Source organism: Numenius arquata, chromosome Z, assembly GCF_964106895.1.
Source record: "Numenius arquata chromosome Z, bNumArq3.hap1.1, whole genome shotgun sequence".
NCBI lineage: Eukaryota > Metazoa > Chordata > Aves > Charadriiformes > Scolopacidae > Numenius > Numenius arquata.
The window spans coordinates 34,984,412-35,009,515 of record NC_133616.1 but is presented as its reverse complement, the minus strand read 5'-3'; the positions used below and the strand labels follow the sequence as shown (position 1 = coordinate 35,009,515).

Genomic DNA, 25,104 nt, shown 5'->3' with positions numbered 1-25,104 from the left:
ACTAGCCAGTTCTTCTAGTAAAGGATTTTCTGGGTTTTGTTCGCCTTTATTTTTCTTTACTTACTGCCTGCTGACTACAACTGTTTGACATTAATAAGGTTACTTGCTACCTGCCATTGGTGTGAGGTTGCTGCTTGGCAGATTTGATTTATTTATACACCGGCATGTTAACACTGCTGTGTCCACTTGTTGCCATGTTGCTCAAATCTTTGACCACAGCCTTTTCAGGCTGCTAAAATAAGAGTCAGAAACAGCAATACTGAAAGAGTAAAATGTTATCTTGATATGACAATAAGATAGTGCAGACAGCTGAATACAATTTGAGGAATAAAGGGAACTGGAAACCTGTGTGAATGGATACCAGGTCCTACTGGTGCTTCATCTTTTCTGGATAGAGCAGGGAGAAGAATAGTCTCTTCCTGTACAGGTCCCTTCAAGATTTCAGAGCTATGCTTGTCCAGCATTGGGGAATACAAAAGATAAGATAACTTTTCAGAAGGTGCAGAGGAAACCTAACCATCCTGACACAAACAGTTATGAACCTCATTGGAGAGGGAAGACAAGCGTGTTCAGATTTTTGCTTTTATCCAAGCAGTTGAGTTCAGAGGTTACTAGATCTATGTTTCCTAGCAAGTGGGACCTAGTGGATTTTTTTTCCTGATAGAACTTACTCCACTTGGTCCAAAGAATATTTTCATGTAAATTGTGCAGACTGTACATCGGTCAAGGTTGAATGAGGAACACATATGACTCAGGTTTAAACATGTTCACCAATGAATATTACGTTATTTATATGGGGTGACACAGTTTTAGACAGAGAGATTGAGAAACTGTTTCTCCACCTTTCATTGCTCCCCACTGTTTCCCTTCTTTTCTCCACAGTAACCCATGATATGTTGTCATGGAATTCATCTAGTGATAAGATCCTCAATCTGAACGAGGCATAGATATGTGAACATCTAGCACCAGCCTCACTGATCTAGGATTGGTTCTCCCTCTCTGTTTTCAAAATAAATTTTGTTCTGGGAACCTTTTCCAAAGAAGACCTGAGTGAAATCACCATCTTTTCTTTTTTTTTTCCTTTTTTTTTTTTTTTACCTAATTAAAGAAGGTGTTGCCAAAAAGCTTCCTCACCTATCTCTCAATATGCAAATCTCTCTTGCAGCTGTAGAGCCCCAAAGGCTTTTCTGCGCTTTCATCTGGGCTAGCAGCCATAGGGAGAACATTCTTTTTGGATCAAGCCCTCAGAAACGTGTAATAAATTTGCCTATGTGTGACTGTTTTAGATAGAAGTATTTCAGTTTTAAGTTTTAAAATGTGTAGTTTCAGAAGTAATCTCTGAAGAGTAACAAGGTTTCAACCTTTGCTCTCTGTTTAGAAATGCAATAAGCAAATGTCTTTGAGTTTTGAATGACTCAGAACACAGATGGTTTCATTATTTACTGCACTGCAAGTTACCCTCTTGTGGATGGGGAATTAGCCCCCTAATAAATAGGAATAGAAGAGATATTCCCTGGCCTCATCATTGTAAGCAGCTTTCCTTGTGGAAGCAATGATGCCATAGTAGAAGTTCTGGGATTCAGACAGAATTGTATTTAAACAAACATATATTCAACTCACTTTTTCGGCATGGGAGTGGATATTCTGAAATGCTTGCTGTTGCCCATATGCCTGCAGCTGTGCCATCTCAGATAGTGATCTTCAAATAAAACAGGGTTGGGTTTGGTCAGGGCTTGATTTTCTGCGTTCTCCCTTTCCCAAATGCTCTCTGAATTAGTAATGCCAGTGATTGAGAGGTGATACTCTTCCTCCCCAGCCTCTGAGCGGCCCTGAGCCAGTGTGCAGCTGTGCTATCTCGACAATCAGAAATCTGCACAAATTGCACAGCCCCTTCTTCCAAGAGGAAGAGCTTTTGGCCTCGCAGGCTGCTTTGAAATTTGGTGTGGTAATTAATACTGGATTTCTTAGGATTATTTCTGAGTTTTTGTTTGCATCGGCTATCCTTCTTTATGAACCTACTGTGTAAATAAATGATGCTGTGATCACATCTGAGGCCTTGTGCGCTTCTGATGCCATTGTGTTCAATGGTGAGCACAATCGTTTCTACTTCAAAGCGTGAACAGAGCAAGCATTTAATAAAAAACGCTTTATGTTACCAGCTAAAATTCCAGAAACTTGCTTTGGCACCTGGAAATTCCTTTTTGGTACCTGGTAGTCCTATAGCTGTTAAAAAGCAGCTCCCCCAACCTCTTTTTAAATCTTGGCTGTAGTCCTGAGACCCTCCGGAGTGGAAGGCAGTTTCCATTTTAGTTAGTTACTCATTCCGGTTTTTGCTAGATTTTGGGGCAGTGCACTTCTTGGATTCCAGTACATGGATTCGAGAGTCATTAAACCAGGTGTTTGCTTCAAATTACAGCAGCATTGAAGGATATTATAGTTCCGGTTATTAACTTTACAGTATTGAAAATCTCATTTGTTTCTGAAAATGGCACAAGTAGCTTCTTAGTTCCTTTTTGTGCTAAAAAGTTGAATGGAGTCAGGGGATCTTTTTGCAACATGTTTGTTTCCTGTCCCAGCTACAACATCATTGCAACTTTCAGGAAAAAAACCAAAACATGTGATGGGTATGCCACAAGGCCAGAGACAATTGTGCAATAACCAAAATAGCCTCATTCTCTGGACAGACCTTAGTTCAACTGTTTCAAATGACATTATCACTGAAATCTTCTGTGTCACTCTTTGGCTTAGGTTATCCAACCTCAACTGCTTTTAAGAAATTTTGGTTCAGTGGGAACCTGTGTCTGATAGTCTTTTAAATATACTGGCTTCAAAATGCATGCAATAAGAAAACAAAATGCAAGTCTGCTGACTGTGTGTTGACTTACTACCAACAGGATGAGACTAATTTTTCACTACGAGTTCTGACTGTGCATAGTAGCTATATGCCACTAGGATCCCTGCTGAAATTAAAGAGCTTCCTTTAGAAGTTTGATATTGCAGACCGCAGCAAGAGCTGATCCTTAAAACATCAGTTTTCAAAGACTCAAGCAAAAGAAGCTATGCAATGAAATGATTTAATCTTTAATCGTAGCAGTTTCAGAACTCAAACAAACCTCCAGCAGCATCCAGAACATTACATTGCATAACTTCGTCAAGCTACAGCTCCCTGCTAGTATTTTGTAGACCAGGCTGAATCTTCCAGCCTTTCTTCTCACAGTAGCTCCTGATGTTAAACTCGTCTCACTGCTAGTAAGTCTATCTACTGCTATATAATTCCTCTTTTTATAGATCTAGAAATAAAAGTACAGTGATACGAATTGTTTCCTGCACTGATTGGATTCTTATGTTATTTAAGTTGCTCAAAATCAAGGCTGTATCAGTGAAAAAAATGGATGTTTAATGATACCAGGAAGCAATTTTATGTTTTGGCACTAGTCAGTATGCAACAGAATGTAAACAGACATTCTATTCATAAAAGTACAATTAAATCAGAAGACATAAAAAAGGCTGGTTAAAGATTTGTAAAGCCAGACGTCACTGGTAAGCTTTTAAGTAATGTGAGAAGCCCTTTACAGTACAAGTTAGTGCAAACTGAAAATATTTTTCAGTAGGTTTGAACAACTCTTTTTTTTTTTTTTCCATTTTAAGTCTTAGCATGATTAAAAGCTATACTTATAACTCAGCTCTTGAATGCATAGCACAGGAATAGAGTGGAAAATGTATAAGGACTGGGACAGAATAATTTCTACAGCAGTTGAAGGCATTACTGAAGGTTTCTCCTGTTACTGACTGTATGAGCAGAGTTTGATCAGAACTGCTGCTTGGGCTTAAGCTGTTTATCTGTTCATCATTTATGGCACTGTAGTATTGTTTGGGAAATGTGTTTTTCAGAAATGACTTTTCTGTAAAAAAGGTAAGGAGAGAAGACAGATTTTATACTCATCCTGTACAAAACCTAAAAGCAAATATGGACAAAAATACTGTGTTATTCATGGGTTTTGGAAGTTACTGACTCTTTACACAGAATTGCACTATGGTGATTTTGGCAGAAATGTTCTTTTGTAGAACTCAGATTTTTAATAATAATGACAATTAATGAAATACATTTTGGAGGGTGTCCTCTCTCAGGCGAGTTTTAGTAAATGACAATACTCAGTGCTTCCATTATGTTTGAACAATAAAGACAGCGAAATGTTATCACGACCATCAAAAGATGGTCTACTCCCCTATGAGGAATAAAGCAATAGACTTTTATCAAGTGCATTGGTTTCTGTACTAAACAGATCAGAAACACACACCAAGAATGATAACTTAAGGCTCTTTAGCATGTTAATGCAAGCAGTGCATTAAGGAATGTTTAATGAAGAAAACAGTAAGATGTATACCATACGGTATCACCATATTTTTTCTTGCACGCAGTGTAATAATGTGAATATAAATGTCAGCTCTTATTCACCAGGGAGATCAGCTCCACGAGGTAAAAGACAGTGTTTCACACCACAAGATCAAAATGTCTTATACTGTCCTGCTGCATTCAGTCTTACTGTTTATCTTTTATCATATGTGGCATGCAAGTTTCTGCAACAAATTACTGCAGTTTAATGGCATAGAACATTTTCCTAGTGCACAGCTGGGAGCCAAGAACAGTTCTGCAACATACCCACTATGGATTGTCTTCCTAACTAGTTACAACGGTTGAAGTCCACTGGTGCTGGAACTGAACATACTGTGTTTATTTCTCTGCACTCTGAGGCACCACTGGAATCCACCTTCCCTGTCACAACATAAAGCTCAGGATGAAGTTGCTCAGTGACATAGATTGTTTATTGTTGTGTCAATTTTTTAATAATATTTTGTCACATTACATAGAGAAAAAAACCAAGCTGTTTTTTAAGTTGAGATTGACAATAGCAATTTCCCTCTCTTTCCTAATGCCAGGCAAAACATTTGCATATATCTATGGATGTCATTATTTTTGGACCATCCACGGCAGGATGAAATCTGGGTGAAAGACAATGATCCATCAGTCAACAATGCATGCTTCTGTGAGGGGTGATAAATAGTGGTACCACTCAGTAACAGAATTTTTCCGTATTCCCATTTCATTATCACAAGGAGAGATACACACTGTATTTCTTTTTGTGTTATGTGGGTATTCTCAGTATTGCCAGTGAGAAAAACTAAAAATTCATGACAGAAGTCTGAAGATTATATATGTGTGTCTGTGTGCGTGTGTGTTTGCATATACATGTATATGTGTATGCATACACACATATACATCTGTGTTCTTACATATAAAATACTACATGGGCATTTTTAATATGGATCCTGGGGCTTGTTCTCACTGTAATGATAGCTTGACTAATCTACACTTGAGTAAAACTCCTCTCGAGTTAGCCTAACAGGAGTGAGAGAAGTTGTGTTTCAAAGTAGTGGTACTTGGATAAGCAGCAGAGAAGTTCAGTCTTGTCTCATTACCAGCTCCAGAGCTGGCTGCACGTTTGTACACTGGCTTTAAGCCACACTTCACTTACAAGCCAACTAAAATCGAGAAAGCAAATTTTTCTTTGGAAATCTCCCTTCCATGTAGTACTTCAGGCTGTTCCTGCTGAAGAAAATAGGCAGAGAAGGGAAAGGTTGCCATATGCATTCATACGGCTTTCCTGTTCTTAGGTTAAAAAATGAAAACTGAGGAAGAAAGGAAAACAAAAGATTAACTCTTTGCAACTTTTTGTGGTATGTGTATGCCCAGTTCTGTCAAATAAATAAGTAAATACTTGGGAAGCCATGTCATGTCTTCACCCACAGGACAAGCATGGAGAAAGGTTGCAAGAGAATGTAGAAGATGAAAGAGAAAGGCTTTTATTTCTTAAGAACTGGTGATGAATAAGGTTGCAGTGGGGCCTGCAACATCCAGGTGAAGGACAATAAGAAAGTAAAAAATAATGGATATGGAGAGAAGCTGTTGAAAATGAGAGGGAGAGGAACATGAAAGAAAGTGAAGAAAAAAGAGAGGGGAACCTGCAGAGCTACTAGTGCAAGTAAAGGCACGCAGGGATATTGTATGAAGTGATGTTGACGATGAGAAGATGATGGCATTGGCATAACATCATTCAGGATGATCCCACATCATCAGATCAGAGTAGTGCTCTGCACAGCCACTGCACTTGCTCCTGGGGTGGTTTTTCAGCTGGGGAAGATTGACATCTGCTTATAGTTGTAGCAGCAGAACAGAGATGTCAGGGAATATGTTTAGTTGAATGCATTCACCTTCTTTCAGCTTGAGCTGTCAGGTGCATTGTTTATACCTGCACTGGGAAATAATATCGGAAGTGCTGGGTGAGGCAGCTCTGTGGACCTAGTAAGACTGCTAGTAAGCAGTGAAAACCGCCTTTTTGCCTCTGTCCTCCTCTTTTCATCCTAAAAAGTAGAGGCTTCTCCAGGTGTAGCAATGGCAGATCTCTCAAGTGAAGTATGCTGCTTTTACAGTCACTTTTCTCATTATAGTGGCAGTGTTTTCTTAAATTAAAGGAGTAATTGCCAAAAGAAACCGGAGGAGAACAGTACTGAACCGTTGTTTTCCAAATCAGTAAATATTCCAGTGGTACATTTTTTTTTATTTGCTTGTTTTGTTAGTTAAGAGGTTTAGAGTGCTTTTATTCATTCAGACATTTGGAACAGAAAATTGACAGTGTATTTTCAAAAGAAAAAAGCTGTGTTAATTCAGAAAGGAGACTAGAGAAACCACAGTTAGAAATTCTTAGTGCACCATCTCAGATGAAAGCAAATAAAAAAGTAATGCTGTTGGAGCAGCAATGTGCACTAAGGATAGATCTAAATATTTCTGTTGGTAAATGGTTGGCATTCCTACTATGATGTCATGTAATCTCAAATTCAGTCAAGTCAGTTTATGCAGTGATTATTGATATGAGACTTCCACAGAAACCTGGGTTTTTCAGCTCCATTTTTATAAGGTTATCTAGTTAAACTACTGAGATATGTCTTGATTATCAGCTGTTGTTTCACTGCAGTACTCCAAGTTGTGCCTGCCTGAATTTCATGGCAAGGAAGGTTTATCATATACATTTATCTTAGAATAAGTAAACATAAACCAAACCAATAATATATGGTTTCTTAAGCATATGTTTCTAGATATATAATTCAGCATCTATATAAATCCCACCATGAATAGTTCAGCTGTTTTGCCCAGTCCCTCCTTTTATTGGAAATAACAGTAAAACCCTCTTCTACCTCAGAGGTGATGATTTGATAATGGAGGTGGTAAAGTCACTATCAGCAGGGTAAGAGTTAAGTAAAAAACTATTTAGCAGAAATGTATGTGAGGACAGGACTGCTCTATGGTGACATTGATCGGCTGATATATTTCTTATCTCAACACTGACTTAAAAATTGAAGATACTAATAAAAGGAACTAGTTTTTAAACATTTTTCTGGATGCTTAGCTAGGAATTCAGTGTATTGCTTGTTAATTTTTCATACACATTAAAAAATTGCTGTCTCAGAACTTCTCAAGACTTTCTGCACCTCTGAATTCTGCCTGAATTTCAGCTCTCATTAGATCCTGTGATCAGCTTTCACTGTACTTTGGTTTGTGTATTATAGTTCTGAGACTATGTTGATACTGTTGTTAGCTGGTATATAAACTTATCTATAGTTATTTATTAATCTACTCATTATACTGATTATGGTACTGTGATCTCTTTCAGTGTACCTTGAGGACAGTTTTGTAAAATCCGGAGTGTTCAACGTCTCAGAACTTGTGAGGGTGTCCAGAAGTAAGTTATTGTTTGCATTTAATCATTTCCAAAGCCTGCTATAGTGAAGGGTTTTTTTCTTGAAGTATTTTTATTCCCTGAGATGTAAGGTGCATAGACAATGCGTATAACCGTGCACAATTTTGACATGTTTTATCACAGTATTACAGTTTGTCTTGCATGTCTTTGTAATGAAACAAACAGAAGTCTACTTTTGTCTCTATGGTATTTAAAGATTGAATCAATTTGTTATATGTCCTTCTGCACAGCTTAATGGACTGATATGTCCATAAAATTACCATATGTGACAAAAACTTCTGTCTGTTAGACTTGAAGCTTTTTAAGGTTGTCCTACACATCTTTGGATTTTGCTAAACCATCTGATAATTCTTTTAGGTTGCTTTTGAATTTGTAGCTCTTAAAAGAAAAATCACAGCATGGATATAAAGGATGACTAACAACGTGTTATACACTTGTGGTTGTTTTACTCGTAGCACTGGCTGTAATTGAATTTCTAATTACATTGGCTTGTTTTGGCATCAGAAATGTTATACACATGAACACGCAAGAAAAAAGTAACAAAATATAAATAAAAAAGGACAAGTGAAGCTGTTATTGCAGAAAGAAAAGACGAGTATAAATAAGATGATCGATTTTGTTGACATCTAAGAATTTGCTATAATAGTATGTCATAAAGCCAGTGCATATTTTCCTTTGACATTGCTTTCTGAGCACATCTTTTCTCCCTTTAATATCAACACTATTAAAGTATTTCTCTTAAGACTTCACTAGGAAGTGAACAAAAATACTTGAAAGTTATAACTAGAAGTGTCCGCAGTGATGACACCAACATTATAACAACTGAATGGTCCAAGAAAATCTCCTTTCTGATGAGGTGAGGACAAAGCCGGTGAAGCAGAAGTTTCCAAAACCTTCTGTCCAAATTTTGCACAGGAGTTAATTCATGCCAGGTCAGGATGCTTGAGGAATTTATTTAAGTTAGTGAGGCTTAAGATGCATGTGCCATTTAGTTTGCTGTGGTCAAAAAATAATATTCAACAATTAATATTCAACAATTATGTTAAGTTCTTCAGCAATATACTGAGCATTGCCATCCTGCAGTGTTAAGATATATTCTTTTTTGTGCTTGCTGAAGGTATGATTTTGCTGTTTTAGGAGGTTGAGGATGTGCAAAATACAGCTTTCTTATAGTTGTCAGGTGGTTAAATATATTTTCAAATATCAGGCCATTCAGATTAAAAAAGAATCAATATTGTAGTTATGTTATGAAATTGTACCTTCTGCAGCTGTTATACTCGATATAGTTCTAATAATAAGCTCTAAAGCATGTGGTTTCTGTGGGATTTCTTACCATGCATTTGTTTAACCTCAAGCCGCAACAGAGTTGTACTTGAACTGTCAGGAAAAATACAAACCTTCAGATACATTACACAACGTGCAATTATTCTTTTAAATGCCAAAGGTAGTTAAAATGCACAATGCATAGACAGTGAACAAAGGTAAATACACCACAATATGTAACATATAATTTATTCTTGAAATGCCAAGATGTACGGTACACGGGCTCTGTAAGGAGGTGAAGATAATGCTGAGTGTGTGTGTTTGTGTGTAGGTGTACATATGCAAAGCAGTACCTGTGGCACTGGGTGGAAGAAAAAGGAGGCAGCGAAATATGCTGTCAGCACAGAAGGCTGTTATTAATACGAAAGAGTTAACATTAAGGGAAAAAGAGTTTGTGTGTCCCCAAGTTTGTTCTTTCCAGTTATTTCAGTTCTTTAATAAATGATGTTAGCTGTCACTATAAACCCTGTCTCATTCATTATAAAAGTCCTTCCACAGAAGGCTTGACTTTGTGCCGTGTTTTGTGTTACCTTTTTCATATTGCCGATTCCAGGTTATCTGTTATACAACAAATATATTATGTCTGCATAACTACTAAGGGATTTCTAGCATCTGTGGAAGATAATTAGCTTTTTTAGATATATAAACATTAATAGCACTTGTCTGTACTTGGTTTCTGCAAGAGGCAGAAAATTAGATGTAGGTAGTAACATCTTGATGTTTTTCCCAGTGTTAAAAATGAAAAGATGGTTAAAAAGATAGAAGACTACCTTTGACTCATTATGATGATGTGTTTTTCAGCACCCATAACCCAGGGAACTGGAGTGAATTTCCCAATTGGAGAACTTCCGAGTCAGCCATACTATCATGACATGAATTCGGGTGTAAATCTACAGAGGTCCTTGTCCTCTCCACCAAGCAGGTAAAAATTTGAAATAACTGCTAAGGTGAAAAAAGGTTAATAGTGTAGGACAACTAAAAAATACCATCAACAGCCAACCATTTTATGAATTTCCTCTGATTTTGTCTGGTAGACTACTTATGTACATTACCATAACCAGTGTACAGATATATATGTTACAAATCTTGTAATTTGAAGTGGTGTCATTATTGCCTGTCATTGTTGTTACAAAAGACATTAGTAACTTTTGTCAGGGTTTGAAGTGCTAACTAAATCATCTGCTGAGAGAACAGTGATGCATCCTGAAACTGCTGCTGAGCTGCAGGAAGGTCTAGCAGCCGGGAACGTGCTGGCAGAGCTTGATGCCATAGGGTGGTTGCAGGCACAAAGACTGTCTTTGAGGGCTCCCTCTTGGACCTCCATCTTGAAAGATATGTTGGGACAGATACTATTTCCTGTGAAAAAGGTGTATATAAAGACAAGGTGTCTTTATCTGTAGCATCAAGCCAGTTCATGAAAGTGTATTTCCTGCCTCACCCTTACAAGGGACATTTCCCAGCACAATGGAAAAAAGGAGGAGCATGTGAGGTGGTCACAGGCTCTGTAATTTTTCTCAAGGGTCTCCATGTGCCTGCTACAGGCAGTTTGATCTGAGAGACACACTTCTTTCTTGCTTCAACCTTGTCCCAACTCTGAGAAAGACCCTGTTTCCTCCTAGGAGCAGCTGGTGGGCCCACAGAGGTGGTGAACCTGCTGTGCCCTCCTTCTGACTCCCAGATAATCTACTGTCTGTCACACCCAGGGGCCCCTTGGTTTTCTGAAACTGTCTGATGTACAATGAAATCATAAACGCTATAGGACCTCTCATTGCCTCACATTTCTGCATCCCTGTGAGTCAGGAAGTTTCTGCATAGTGGGACAGGATTTAACAGGACTGTCAGGGGGCCGGGGTGCTCTTCCACCAGCACTTGGTGCTTCTGAGTTATTTTGCTCATATTCCCCTATTTCATTCCATTGTATTTTCAGCTTGGCATTTCACCTAGTACATTTTAGAAATAGATAGATTAATTCTCGCAATGTTGTGTAAATAATAATAGTAATACTAATAATGATAATAATAATACCACCATCATTAAAACCTTTGGCAGTCAGCATAACAGCTTCAGTATATATTGTTACGAAGAAACTTGACGTTCCTCCACTGTATTGAAGTGCTGCCTCATTTTATATAGTGTGACTTGAAATATGGGTCTTTTGTTGCTTTTAATTAAAATAGTCTCCAATGAAAAGTCTTTGTTTCAGGTTAGACCTCTGTGAAAAGCTTAGGATTTTGACCTGGTGAAATATAGTAAACTACATTTTTTTCCTTATTAAACATTCAGAAAAGTTCCTGATTTACCTTGACATTATTAGTAGTACTTTTCCAGTGCTTTGTTTTGCTTTCATGGTTTCTGCATAATGTTTAACACTCTCATGACACAACCTTTCTTTGATAAGTAACAGGAACTGGTTTCTTGGTTGTTCAGCCAAATGCTGGTAGACTTGTATATGTTACCCATTCATGCCATCTCTGAAATATTAAATCATGTGAAAAATGCAAGCACATACCTGCATTAAATATTATTAAATAACATCATCCATGTGAGTTAATGTAAGCTCTAGCATCCACTTTTTTTGTGTGCTTTGTATGCCTGAATTACTTTATATTGAAATATTTGTTGAAATCCAAACAGTTTATATACCACTACTAGCTGTGTATCATATTCACTGCCAAATCTCACATTACTTCAACAGCAAAAGACCCAAAACTATCTCCATAGATGAAAATATGGAGCCAAGCCCAACAGGAGACTTTTATCCTTCTCCAAATTCACCAGCTGCGGGGAGTCGGACATGGCATGAAAGAGATCAAGGTGAGTACCTTGAAGTATTACTCAAATATACAATAAATCTCTGCATCTGCCTTTCCATTACTGCAATAAAATGATGGATTTTTAGAAGAATCATTATTTTTCTGTCTGTTATGTGTATTTGCTGGTTTTGTAAATGTAGTTAAAACCAACAGTCAACAGGATATGGTATAAACAACCACATAATAATTTTTCCATCTGGTGACTGCCTTATCTATTTTTTGAAAAGATGTGTGGCAAGTGAGGTACTTGGTACTGTATATGCTGTGATCATCCCAGCAGGATTCTGAGTACAATGGTTTCAAGTGAAAAGCAAAACATCTCAACATACTATGGTTGAGTCAACTAGTTTGCTCAGTTTTTGTTTTACCATTACAGACCCTTGTATGTGTGTTAGTCCATACAATGTGACTCAGAGTAGGTCCAATAGGCTCATTTCTGAAGAGCCCACACATAGCTCTGTGGGGCTATATCCAGATGCTAAAGGGTGTTGGTAAGTGTTGTAGTGTTTTGGGTTGTCAGAAGCAACAAATATGTTTATGTGCAGAAGGAAGTTATGGCTGTCAAAACAGTTGTCCTAACTTTCCCTCATGTTATCTTGGTGCTTGATGAACCTAGATGCCAGGATAGTCTTTTTTTCTCACCTTTGTGATGTGAGAACATGGTTAAAATCACATGTATTTGAACAGTGTTGGTTAATGGATCCTATACCTGAAGTACTGCAGCTATGTGGAGAGTCTACGAAATGTACAGCACAGCATGTAGAAGTGAAATAGAGAAGATGACATGCCATTGCTTCCTTTGCTGATCTTCCAGTGTTTGCCCTCCTTTTCCTTGTCCACTGCTCATCATTGCTCTCAGTTCATCATTAATAGACCAGCCCTTTGGTTTTACCTCATTTTTATATTGTTTTAGGCTTCTATTTTTTTTTTCTTTTTCTTTTTTTTTTTTTTTTTGCCTGCTAGGTTTTCTCTTTCATCTCCATGTGCAAGGTAGCATGTGATTGGTATTTAATTTAGCTGCCTTTTCTTTTCACATTTTCATTCTAGTTGGTCTCCTTTTAATCTGCTTCAAGCCTACCTTTGCATCTGTGTTTCCATCATTAGGCTGTTCCTCTCACACAATGTTTACTAGTTTTTTTCTTCATAATTTTTTATACGTTTTGTTTCTTGTGTTTCTCTCTGATATTTTCTTGTTTCTAGCTGTTTGCAGCATTCCCTGTTGAATTTGAAGAGAAAATTTTGTCTGTGTTTTTGCATAACCAGAATTAAGAACAGCAAAAATAGCTATTCTGCCTGCCCTTCTTTCTTCTTGTTCCAAATATTTTCCTCCGTCACTGTTACCTGTTTTGCCATGACACTTGTATTAATACTTTTTGTAAAAGAGGGTATTGTACCTCAACTAATTTTCATGCATTTTAAATAAATTATTTTTGCGCTTGTGGGGAGAACATGGTTCATCTCTGAAGGGGTCTCCACATATCCCCACTTGTGAAATGAAAGTTTTTTTGTGCTGCTGAGTGAGCTGTAGGGGCTTCTGAGAAATGCAGTGCAGCATAAACAGCTGAACCCAAGTCCTGCTAACAGAGCCTTTCACAGATGGTATCTATAGTTCCCAACTATCCCAATTGCTTTTTGGTTCTTGAATCGTTCTACTTGCAAAGAACTGTGCTCTGTGAACACTGGATTTGTTCAGTTTTACCAGCCTTCTTAGGTCACATTTATCAGTAGTGAACAATGTTATTGTTCAGATTGGTTGAGTAGATTTATGATGAACCTTTACTTAATTTCTGTGCCATTGTGTAGCTAGACTTCAGGACTGAGAGAGCCTTTAACTCTCTCTCTCTGTTTCATAAACCAGAGAACTCTGAAAAATGAGAAAGAGAGAATAAAAGACATAGACTTGAATCAGTGTATTTTATTTTTGCTTCCTGGAGTTTACATTCCTCCTCTGTTCTCCAGCATTGCTGGGTGTAGTGATATTTTACCAGATCCCTTGTCTTTGAAACATTTTGAGGGACCTTGTTTTCTCTGTCCTTAAGATGTTCTTCCATTACTGCAGAGGTACATATGTACCACTGTCCAGCCTGAAAACCATTATACTGGGGGAAGCATAAGCCTGTTGCCCCTAACCGTTTGGCTGCAATCACTTTCTGAAGTTGTCCTGCTGCTGTGGAAACACTGTAAAGTGGTGACCACAATGCCTGCCCTTGGTACCTGGCCTCATTGGGAAAGGCTATGTAGCAGCTCCTGGCATATTTGTTCCACTAGTTTGTTAGATGCTTGATACCACCTTCCTCCTAGCATGTGTCTGTGTAAAGTTCCTTACCAGGTGTTACGGGGGTATGGTACTTGCGAAAACCTCTTTTCTGTTTCCTTATGCCTGCAAGCACAAAGATAATAGAAATAAAAGTTTGGAGCTGTTTTCTACACTAAAGAGCTCACTGGTACCTCTTCCCTCTCTCCCATGGAGATCTGCATGTCATATGAGGTTAGGCATAAATGAAAAAAAAAAAAAAAAAGAGAAGCCATTTGGGATCACATTTGTACTCATCCAGTGTCACCCAGAGGATGCTCATGTATTCCCAAAAGGCACTGCTTTTCCAGGCAGTCACCAAAGGTCAACAGCACCAGGAATGCGAATCATTCCTCTGTACCCACAAATGAGAATGTGCAGGGGTATCATATTTATGGGTGACTTCTCTTTCACTCTGATGCAATTTTAACTTTTCTACAAGACACAATTAGAAATAGGGTTCATTTTAAGATACAGTTTTATTCAGTTTCATTGTCTCTGCTTTGAACCTGACAGAGCAAAGTCTCTGACTTCTGACGTGAAATAGATCTACTTTCTTCATCTGCATACCTAAGTGCAATGTATTTTGGTAGAAATAGAAATGACATAGATTTGAAAGATTCTTTTATCATGAAGGCTTTTCATATCTTTGTTTAGCTGTATTTCTGCATTAGTAGCAGAAATGAGGTGGCAATGGAGATAGACACAATAAAATGATAGTTGAAACAGGTTGGAATAAAGCAGCTAGGAGTTTCATAGATGTCTAAGGGTTATCTAACCATTTTGATAGAGAGAATGGGACAAAGATTAATGAGTAACACAGAAACATAGTGAGATTAAAACTGTGACAGATGAAAATTTGCAGTGGGGTAGAACAAGTTAGATCAACCTTTTATTGGTGTGAAAAACAAATATGTAGTTTAGTAGGTAAGTAGACATCAGGAGAGGAGTGATTCTGTTTGGGTGATTCTGTTGTTATCCTCATATTTTCTACAGGTTCTGTACTGTGCAAACATGCAACATGAGGGGTAGGAACATGAGGGGTAGGAACACAACTAGTAGGAACAGGAGTACTTGTGGTTTAGCCAGCGTGTGTCATTTGTGAAACTAAGAAAAAGAAATCTAGCCCAGCTACAATAAAATCTTCCTCACACGACACACTGCTTTCAGTTGTAAAACTCCAGACTTTGTCCTTTTGCTGTTATCTGTCCTCTTCCTGTCGTACTACTTTCAAAAATGTTTTGACAAGATTTCGAGATGTTGTGTGTTATAGTCTATTTTAGGAGCATCAACTGCTTGAAAATGTAATTCTGGACAGAAATAAGTAAGCGTATTTGAAAAATGGGAACTTCAGATGGCATAGGATTGGTCTAAGCCAATGCATGGAGGGTTATGAGCAGTGGCTTCATTATCCAGTGCTGTAATATTTTTATGCATGTTATTTTTCTGATATTAAAAAAAAACAACCTCTAATTAATCAAAATTAGTATTAAAAATAATTTTTTATTTGTATTTATTGAAGTCAGATTATAAATCCTTACAGAAGAAAAGAAGAGCTTGTGAAGCCATGATACTGTCCTTTATTGGCTTGTCAAAGTTTCTGATTTCTAAAAATAACTGTAACCACAAGCGTATGTGTAACATTTTCAAAAAGAGATTAAAAAAAAAAATACTGCGGATTTACAATGTTGGTTTTGAGTTAACATGTGTTCAGTCATGGTGGGAAGATTCTGCAGTTTGTGACATTATTTTTGCTATGATAAAATATGTAAAATATGGCTCTATTTACATGATTTTTTGAAACACGTGAGATCTTCCAGCAGAGAAAATAGGAAGGTTTAACTGCAAAGATTTCTCCCAAACCTCTCTATACCATTAGCCATCCTCCAAAAATCCCAGACCCTATGAAAGTGAAAGGTCATCTCTGAGGATGGTGCATTATTTAGAAATAGAGTCCTAAAATGACAATTAGGAGTTCAATTTCTGTGTCTGTTGTCATATCTTGTGCAAGTCATTTTTCTCTCTGATGCCTCAGTTTTTCCAGTTGAATGTCTTAATAACTTCAGTAATGTCTGGATCATGTCTTACATTTCTACCAAATGGAATTATATCTAGATCTATAAAGTAGTTTGCTGTAAATCTCTTGCAGTCTTCCTTTTTTCAGGTAGCTGTTACTGAATTATTTACATGTTTCTGTATTAAACAAAATTTTGAGTTCCTGCAGCAGCATAGTAATGCTTTGTGAAATAGATGGAAGTTGCTGCCTGAGTAAATTTGCAGAGTGCTTTAGAAATTCTGGGGAGGATAAAATTATTTTGTGCAGTTAAGAAAAAAAATAAATCATCCTCCCCATTTGGAAAGGAAGTTATTAAAAATATAACAAAAATAGCAACTAGCGCAGTGGATAAAAAGTGCTTTGGATATAATGGGCTAAGAACTATTGGTGAACGTCTTGAATTATTAACTGGTAAGTAAATCAGGTACTTTTTCCTTAATGCATTAGGAAACAGGAACATCAGAAGAACAGAAGTGTGTGCACTTATGGCTTCCCTTCTAAAGCTAGCTTGACAAAGTGCATTAACATAATTGCAGACAATTTCAGTATTTTTCCTTGAGATCTGTTATACTGTTGCAGTATTACAATGCTGTTTATGTTATAAATAAATAAAACAGGGGTTATTACCAATGCACGCTGATCATGGTAAAAGTGGAGAGATTCATGTGGATTTCTGTAGTAGTCAGGTGTCTGGAAATACTGAATGTCAATATACAATGAAGTGAATTTTAATTTTACAGTTTCTTCATCATGTTCATTCTCTTACACCTCACCCACCTCTACCAACAGTCAAGAGTCAAGATGCCAGCATACCATTAAAACTGAAACAGCTGGATCGCCTTCACCGGTTGATTGGCCAGCAGCTGTTGGACCCTCAACCTCTCAGGTCCCGACCCCCTTTGTTGGATGCCCCTCTTCTGGACACTTGTCCCCTTTTGCTTTCTCCCCACCCACTGGACACTCCTTCCCTATTGGGGTCCTTCCCGATGGCTCTTTCCTTCTTGGGCCTTCTTCTCATGGACCGTCAAAGATGGACGTTCTCATTTCTGAAGTGAGGGAACTAAAAGAGGAAGTAGTTAATGTGGTCCAGGAGCTGAGAACGGCAACAGATCATCTTGGCTTTTTGGTGGCCTGTGTTGGACAGAGTTCAGGATTTTTTCCGGCTCCTGGTTCTCCTTCTAAAAGTTAATGGTGTAGAAACTCATAGTCTCCATCTAACAGATCAATTCATCTGCGAAACTTTACCTTGATGAATAGCCATTAAATACATTTCTGTGTTTTTGACTCAGTCTAAGTTCTCAAAATCCTTTTATGTCAAAGCATGTTATAAAGCAATTTATGTCGTTAGTAACTTCTATTACATCTGCCTTTGTATTTTTTAATATTTCAAAATACTCTTTAGTCAATATATGCACACACACAGACATACTTTTCATATATATATATATGACATAACTTTCTCATATATATAAATGTGTATATATATATACCCATACACACCTTATGGATCTATCTGAATTTTCTGTGTTTTTAACTAGTGTAATGTGTGCACAATAGCCAAATGCTGCCACTTGGTAAGTTGTCATAACTTCACATTTGTAAAGTGAAAGGTGCTTTTTAGTAAGAGTAACTTTTCAGAAGGTATTTCCAGAGCAAATTCTTAGCCATGGCTTCTCTTAGCCTGTTGGCTGCTGTGATGCTGAGTGGCATCATGGTATCATGGTAACAAACACGAGCATTAGTGAGGAAGGCTCGCCTAGGAGGCCGCAAGTTGGGTTCTCCTCCTTCTTCCTGGTTGCAGAACAAGACATTGGTAGTGTTCAAAGAGTGGGCATTATGTCTACTCTTTAAAAAACAGTGGTTTTGCCATGAGAGTTAAAACAAATTTAAAATCAATAGAGAATTGTTTTACTTTTCATTTCTATAATGGCAATTTTACAAGAGAAACTGCTAGTATGTAAAGTAAGTTAAACATTACTTTCATAAAGATGAGAAGTGCTTCCTTATCCCTGGAGCTTGAAAGGCACTAGGTATAGAAAAATAGGTGAAGGAGCTTTCAAACACTTATTTAATTAAAAAGGCAGAGAAAGAGAAAAAAATCTATGAATAAGAGAGCAAAAACATTATCTTAAAATGAGTGAAGTTGTTTGTACATCAACAAAATTTACATCCTCCATTATTGGGTGAGAAAGATGTTAAGTTTACACTCTCTCCAAAAATAAAGCAACAGAGATTATATCTCTTTTTCTGTGTTTAGAATAGATTTAGACCAATTTACAACTTGTATCTTCAAATATTCAGAGTAGCAGATAAGGAAGTTGCTACTCTGGGCAGAACAAGGACCTGACTCTTCCTTCAGCCCGTGTACACTTCAGTTTCTGAATTAATGAAGAATAATAAAATGTTTAGAAATATAGACAGAAAGACAAATACAGTCATAGAGAAAGTAGGAAGCACACAAGAAGGTTTGCTTTTTTTTTTTTGCATTCCTGGAAATGGCTGTTATTTGCTCAATAAAGTGACTGTAAAAAATCTCATTATAGGTTCTTTGTCTTTTATTTTGACTAATATATTGTGGCAAAGCCTATTACTTAATGTTTTCCACGTGTGATTAGAGAGTTGAATACACTCAGGGCTAGCATATGCATCTCCCATACACGTCAGTGAAGGTTGTAAGTGCAAAAAGATATTTATTCTTGTATGCATAGCACTTGTTCTGTGATGAACTTTACACTATGGCAACATCCTGTTACCTTGATGGTTACTCTAGATGTCCTTTGATTGAAATTAGTGATAAAATGCATGTCTTACTGCAAGATTTGGCCTAGGAGCTATTATGTGTAATTGTCCTGTTCCAATGTTGCTGAATAAGGCATTCCATTAGTATTTTTGAAACTGATCAGCTCCTATTAGAAATTGTAGGTTAAGTTTTATTCTATGTCATCTAACGTATGTGGTGCAGAATATCTTCAGTTACCAAAAGAATAGGTATTTAATACCTCATGAATCATAGGTGTCTGAACTGACATTTTTTTTTCCAGTTATGGTACATCCATGAGTTGGAAAAAATGAATTTAATCCACATCTTGTAACTTTTTTTAGGCATCACTCCTTTTTTGTCTTCATTGATAGATTCTTTGTTTCTGTGCTGTGTACATAGATAGGTTCTTAATTTCTCTTTTTTACTGTTTTCATACAAACTGTATCAATCAAAGTAGTATATTTCAGTGTGAATTAATGATTTTATCTCAGTTCAAAACCATTCCCCAGATGGATCTACAATTAGATAAATATAGCACGCCTATTAAACTGTCCTAAACTGTTACTGGTATAGAATACTAGCAATACAAAGGAGGTGCCATAACCTAAATGCTTCTAAATCAACAACTTCCCTTACATGTTTTATCTCGAATGCCTCTTTAATCTTACTGTATTAGAAATTGGGAATATTTTTCTGACTTTTGCAGTTAAGATTACAATATTGATTTCATTTTCTAGCCAAGTTCCTTGGGTTCTCAGCATTAATGAGATGTTATAACTGTGCATTTTTCCTTGAGGTTTGGATGACTTTCTATGGGATAATTTAATAAATTACTAAAATGTACTCTAAAGTCTTTATAATTTGTTTGGCTTTTTAATTAGATTTTTTCACAGTCTCCCATAATGCTCTTCTATCAGAGCTATTTACTGGAATCACATCTCTTAACAATGATTCATAGATGATGGAAATGGCCCAGTTCGTTTCTGAGGTATAAAGTTACATAAAAAAAAGTAGCCGAGTACCTAAAGTACATTGTAACTGCGTAAGGGTTGTTTATGGCAGTGCGGGGTACTTGGAGCTTCATCTGGGTTTGTTAATGGTGGTATATATATTAGTTATAGTACATTCTTTGTGGCAGCAGCATTGTATTTTTGGTCTCATGCTTTATATCTCTGTTTCCAAGGCCAGCCTCATTACTTGCAGTGCCTGCTCCATGTTTAACAGGCAGCCACCCCACTGAGCTCTTGAGTTACTCCTAAGTACTTCCCATACAGCATCCGATGGGCTGTGCTGGTACAGAGGTGGCCGGATAAACTGAGTCTGAAGTTGTGGGAAGAAACGAGGCAGGAGAGGCAGCAGAGATGAAGTCTGGCACTCTGCTGCTGGTCACTGCGGGGCTGGTGGAGACAGTCTCACCTCCCTCCAACAGCAGCACTCCAGCTCCCCATGGTCTCCTTGGTGGCATCTGTACCTTGGGGGTCTCACAGGTGGACAATGTTTCTGATACGAGGCATGTAGGGTCAGGAAGTCTGGCCAGCTTTATGCTAGCAGATCAGTGCATGGAAAAAAATTTTTTTTTTCCTCTCCCAAGAAGCAGTGCAGGCATGGTAACGTAGTCATGCTGATTATGAACCTTTCCAGAGAGGTTTACTATTACTTTCTGATGAGGAGTGGCAAGGTGGGTTTGAAGGATAAGAATGAAGAATTGCTTTGCACTGTTCTTGCAGGATAGCATGGCATAGTTTCATCCTGATCTTAGTATGAATAGATAGAAATTTAAATAGGATATAAATGTAAATTTAAATAGCAATAATCTCTTCCGTTTGGTGGTTAATTACTTACATTTCATATGACACTGTCAAACAACTGTTAAAAGATTATGTCCATACGTCGTGTCCTACTATTAAATATCTTTTGAAATTACTTTGGGATGTGGATGTTTTTGATATGTACATATTCAATATTAGTGCTCTAATCTGACCATCATATCTTTACCCCTCTTGTTGTTGTTTTATAAACTGACTTTTGTTAAAATTGAAAAATTAAAAAAAAACAACAAACTTTAATTTTAGGAAATGTGTATGTAGCTTTCCCAATTACCCCAACTTAAATAACCATACACTAGAATTATACTTTTGAAAAGCTAGCATATATAATTTTAACAGGAACTATATTGAGTTGTTTTGCTTTCTGTCCATAAAAAGTAGGATAATCAGTAATGCAATGGAGAAATTTGGTTGTCCAACTTTATACAGTTGGTCACATGCACAAACGAAAAGTATCCAAAAACTTATTTGTATGGAGACTCCTCTGGGTGTCCTGGCCTTCCCTCCACAGTATGCTGGGAGATGTAAGGGCAGGTAGATAGAACCCTTTTATCTTTTGTCCAAAGCCCTTTCTGTTAAGGAAAAGAAAATCATCAAGGTTAACACATCCCACGGAATGTAACTTAGCAATGGAATACAGTGTTCTTCAATTTTGCGTGTGGGTAAGGATGAGAAGAATGACGTGTTTACTCCATCTAAAGGGTTGCTGACTCTCATGTTTTGATTGAAAGTTCTTGCATCACTTTCTTCTCTGCTTTGTATTAATACTTACTGAGCAATGCAAAATAAAATAGTCTAACTTATTAGAAATGATTAATAGAGAATGAATGAGGAAATAATTCAGTTGCTACTGTGAGAAATGTACTGGTGTTTTGCTGTAGCTTTTCTGAATTGCAATATTGTTGCAGTGTTTTGCTCCCCAGCTTGCAGTACTAAAGTGGCACTGGAAGAAGTTCTAGTTTGGTTCCTCTTCTTAGGTATTTCACTAAAAACCAGAAAAGATAATACATTAAAATGGTTTCTCTGTTGTGAAATGGCAAAACAGCACAACAGAGTGTTTGATTAGCCTTGGGCATGGTTCCTGATAGGAAAGCCAGTGTCCCAGTCTGATAGACTGGATTATGGAATATCAGAGGTGTGCCTGTGAAAATAGCATTGGCACTAAGTAGGCTGACTTGAAGATGGGAGGTTACTAGATCTATGTACACTGACATATTCTACTCTAGTATAAAATTTTCGTATATAAAATGCTTTTCTATACTTGATGTAGAAACAAAACTGAGATCACGTTTTTAAATGTGAGGAGAGCAGCTCTCTTCAGACCTTAACACTGGCTGGTCCTCAAGTTCAGAACACTCTCAGCTGCTAAGTGCATGCGTATATATCTTCATGTAAGACCTCACTGTTTCTCTCGAAAGTGAGTACAAGGGCCTCAAAACAGAGAATTATTATACGTGTCTGAGAAAGTCATGGAACAGAACTGATCATGATTTTTTTGTTTGTTTGTTTGTTTTGTTGATTTTCCATTCAGGAAAACATTGATTATGTGTACTGAATTTTTCAGAGAAATAAATAATTTAATTTTTAGGAAGTCTTCTCTCTGGTTCAAAACAAAACTTGCAGTGGTGGGGAATAGAACACCAACAAGCCCATGACTAGGGTGCGAATTTGGATAATGGGAGAGCTAAATGCAAAACCTGATCTGTGCCTGATACTGAACAGGAATTCTAGCAAGTCTTTCTCTGTTCAAGTATCTCAAACACCAGCCTGTTCAGACACATCTGTCTTTCTGTCCTGTTTGTTCACAAAAATATGTCACCATACTTTTTTTTTTTTTTTTTTTTTTTTTTTGTGAAGAAGATAAATCAATTAAAATGTTTTGATTTTCAGGAATTCTTATTTTCCATCCAGCCCCAGTGCCAAGTCTTTAGGACAGATATGACAAAGCCTTTTTCTTACAAATGAGAGGTGGTTGTGCTTTAGAGTCACTCAGCTGTCAGTATTCAATGTTAGGTGCCTTAGTAAGACCTACAGCGGAGAAATGCAGAATGCTTATGGTGTTAAAGGAAATCAGACTGAGCACATCTGAAAATCGGTGAAGCTGGCTCTGCCTGTGCAGAGTGGCTCTGCTCATTCTTCATGTGCACAGGTGTAAACCAAAACTGGTTCTCCTGAGCACAGTGGGATTTGTCATGGTTCATCATCATCATCATCATTATCCAGCTATCTGATGTGAATTTAAAATTTTGCTGCAATTTTTACATGTACTTCACACAAGCCTACCTACCAGATGTGGTGGAGACAGTGGAGAGTGAGGCCCAGCTGGATGTGATGTATGTAGTGTAACCTGCGAATAGAAATTATCCCAGGTACTGCCTCTGGGGAAGAGCAGTTCGCTTAAAACTGTGGCATGAAAGGGTGCCTCTTACAGCTTGCCCGTGGTGCTATGGACTCAATACCTCTCCTGCTTTCACTATGGTTATATATACAGTCAGTTGAACATTCTTTTGTCTTGATTTCTCTGGAGGTGATGCTAGTGTGCTGGTGAGTTGTAAATGAATCTTTACAGATTGTTGTCTGCTGGAGCATACCTTGTAGAGAAAGACTTGTTAAACTAAACAGTAGAAAACATATTAATAAGGGAAGTTAAACATAAGGAGGAACTTATTTACTTTGAGGGTGGCAGAGCACTGGAATAGGCTGCCCAGGGGGGTGGTGGAGTCTCCTTCTCTGGAGACATTCAAAACCCGCCTGGACAAGTTCCTGTGCAACCTGCTCTAGGAGGACCTGCTTTGGCAGGGGGGTTGGACTAGATGATCTCCAGAGGTCCCTTCCAACCCCATGTGATTCTGTGATTCTATGATTCTGTGAGTTAAAGAATAAGATGGATTAAAAGATATTTAATATTTGTTTATGATTTCTTCTTACTTTGCTCATGAGTGTGTCTCATGAGCAAGAAAGAGAAGCTGCCATGTTGTGGTGGCGAGCAAGAAAGCAGATCAGGTGTCCAGAAACAGGCAGGTAGATGTTTGAACTTGCCCTAGATCAACTAGATCACTGCTTGATTCCAGCTGAATTCTCCTAACAGGTGGCTTGCTGAGTGGTGTGCCAAGGTGACATTCATCCAGGGAACAGTCTGGATGACAAGCTGCTTTAGACTGAGGAAGAGGGTCTTTGCTTTGATGAGGAAATTGCCAAAACTCATGTCTCATTAGTTTTTCCCGAGGTTCTTTGGAAGTGAACAACAGTTTAATTAAAGGCTGACTTAAACACGTTTCTGCACACTTTCCCTGCAGCATTTTATCACATTAGAATTGATCAAAATTGTTGCCTTGGGCTGTCTGGAACAGCTATACATCTGGAGCACTGTTTGTGCAAGCTGCTGATGAACAAGCTACATACGCTATGCTTAACAGCAGCTCTTTTGCCTTCCTATGCAGACAGATTTACCTTGTTGGGAGATGAGATGAGATGATCTAACTCTTTTCTATTTGCGTAAGCGGTTTTTTCTTTGAACTGGTGCTTTAAAATGCGTAACATGCCACCCGTTTGGATGCATACATACTGTATCTCCACAGTAATATGAGAATACAGGCAAGAGTGATTTGGAACAGCACTGGGAATAATAATAAAAAAAAAAAGCAGCCCATTTTTCACATTTGAAGAAAATTCTCAGTAGGACAGGACACAGTGTCTGATTAATGTTGAACTTTTGATAACTTTGTCCAAGTACTTTTGGCATCTTTCTGCTTTTCATCTGTACATTTTTTCCAAAAGTCTAAAAATAAATCACACTTGAAACTGTTTTATTTTCATTCTCAAAGTAATAAGGATTGGAATCTCATTCCTGAAACTTTGACACAGACGTTAGAGCAAGTGGCCTATTTTTGTCACCTCTGTTTGCCATTCATTATGTAATTATCAGTATATAGCTAAGCTCTATGTAGCTACTAGACTATATCTCATGACGTGGAAGAAATAAGACATATTTTAAAATGAGAAAAATGTGTGGTTTCTATTATGTAGAAGGTACTAGTAAAATCGTATGAAGTCTCACTGTCACTTCAACTCATTCTGCTTTATCTAAAGGTACTGTTTCTTACAAACAAAGATAGCAAAAAGTTGCTTTGCTTTTTTGTCCCCCGCTTTTTGTTTTTGTAACTGGTAACTGACTGAAGAAATGTAACTTGTGTGTTTTCCTATTAAAGCTCTAAGCCT

General features: G+C 37.5%; 1 protein-coding gene across 10 annotated transcripts in view; it reads left to right on the top strand.

The window, feature by feature from the left end:
- Nucleotides 1-25,104, top strand: part of NFIB (nuclear factor I B) — a 277,138-nt gene that overhangs the window by 204,236 nt on the left and 47,798 nt on the right. For all 10 annotated transcript variants that reach the window (XM_074166088.1, XM_074166085.1, XM_074166086.1 and 7 more), the window contains exons 4-6: nucleotides 7,728-7,796; nucleotides 9,939-10,059; nucleotides 11,833-11,951. In XM_074166088.1, coding sequence (XP_074022189.1) covers nucleotides 7,728-7,796; nucleotides 9,939-10,059; nucleotides 11,833-11,951 — 309 coding nt within the window. The remainder of the gene's footprint in view (nucleotides 1-7,727; nucleotides 7,797-9,938; nucleotides 10,060-11,832; nucleotides 11,952-25,104) is intronic.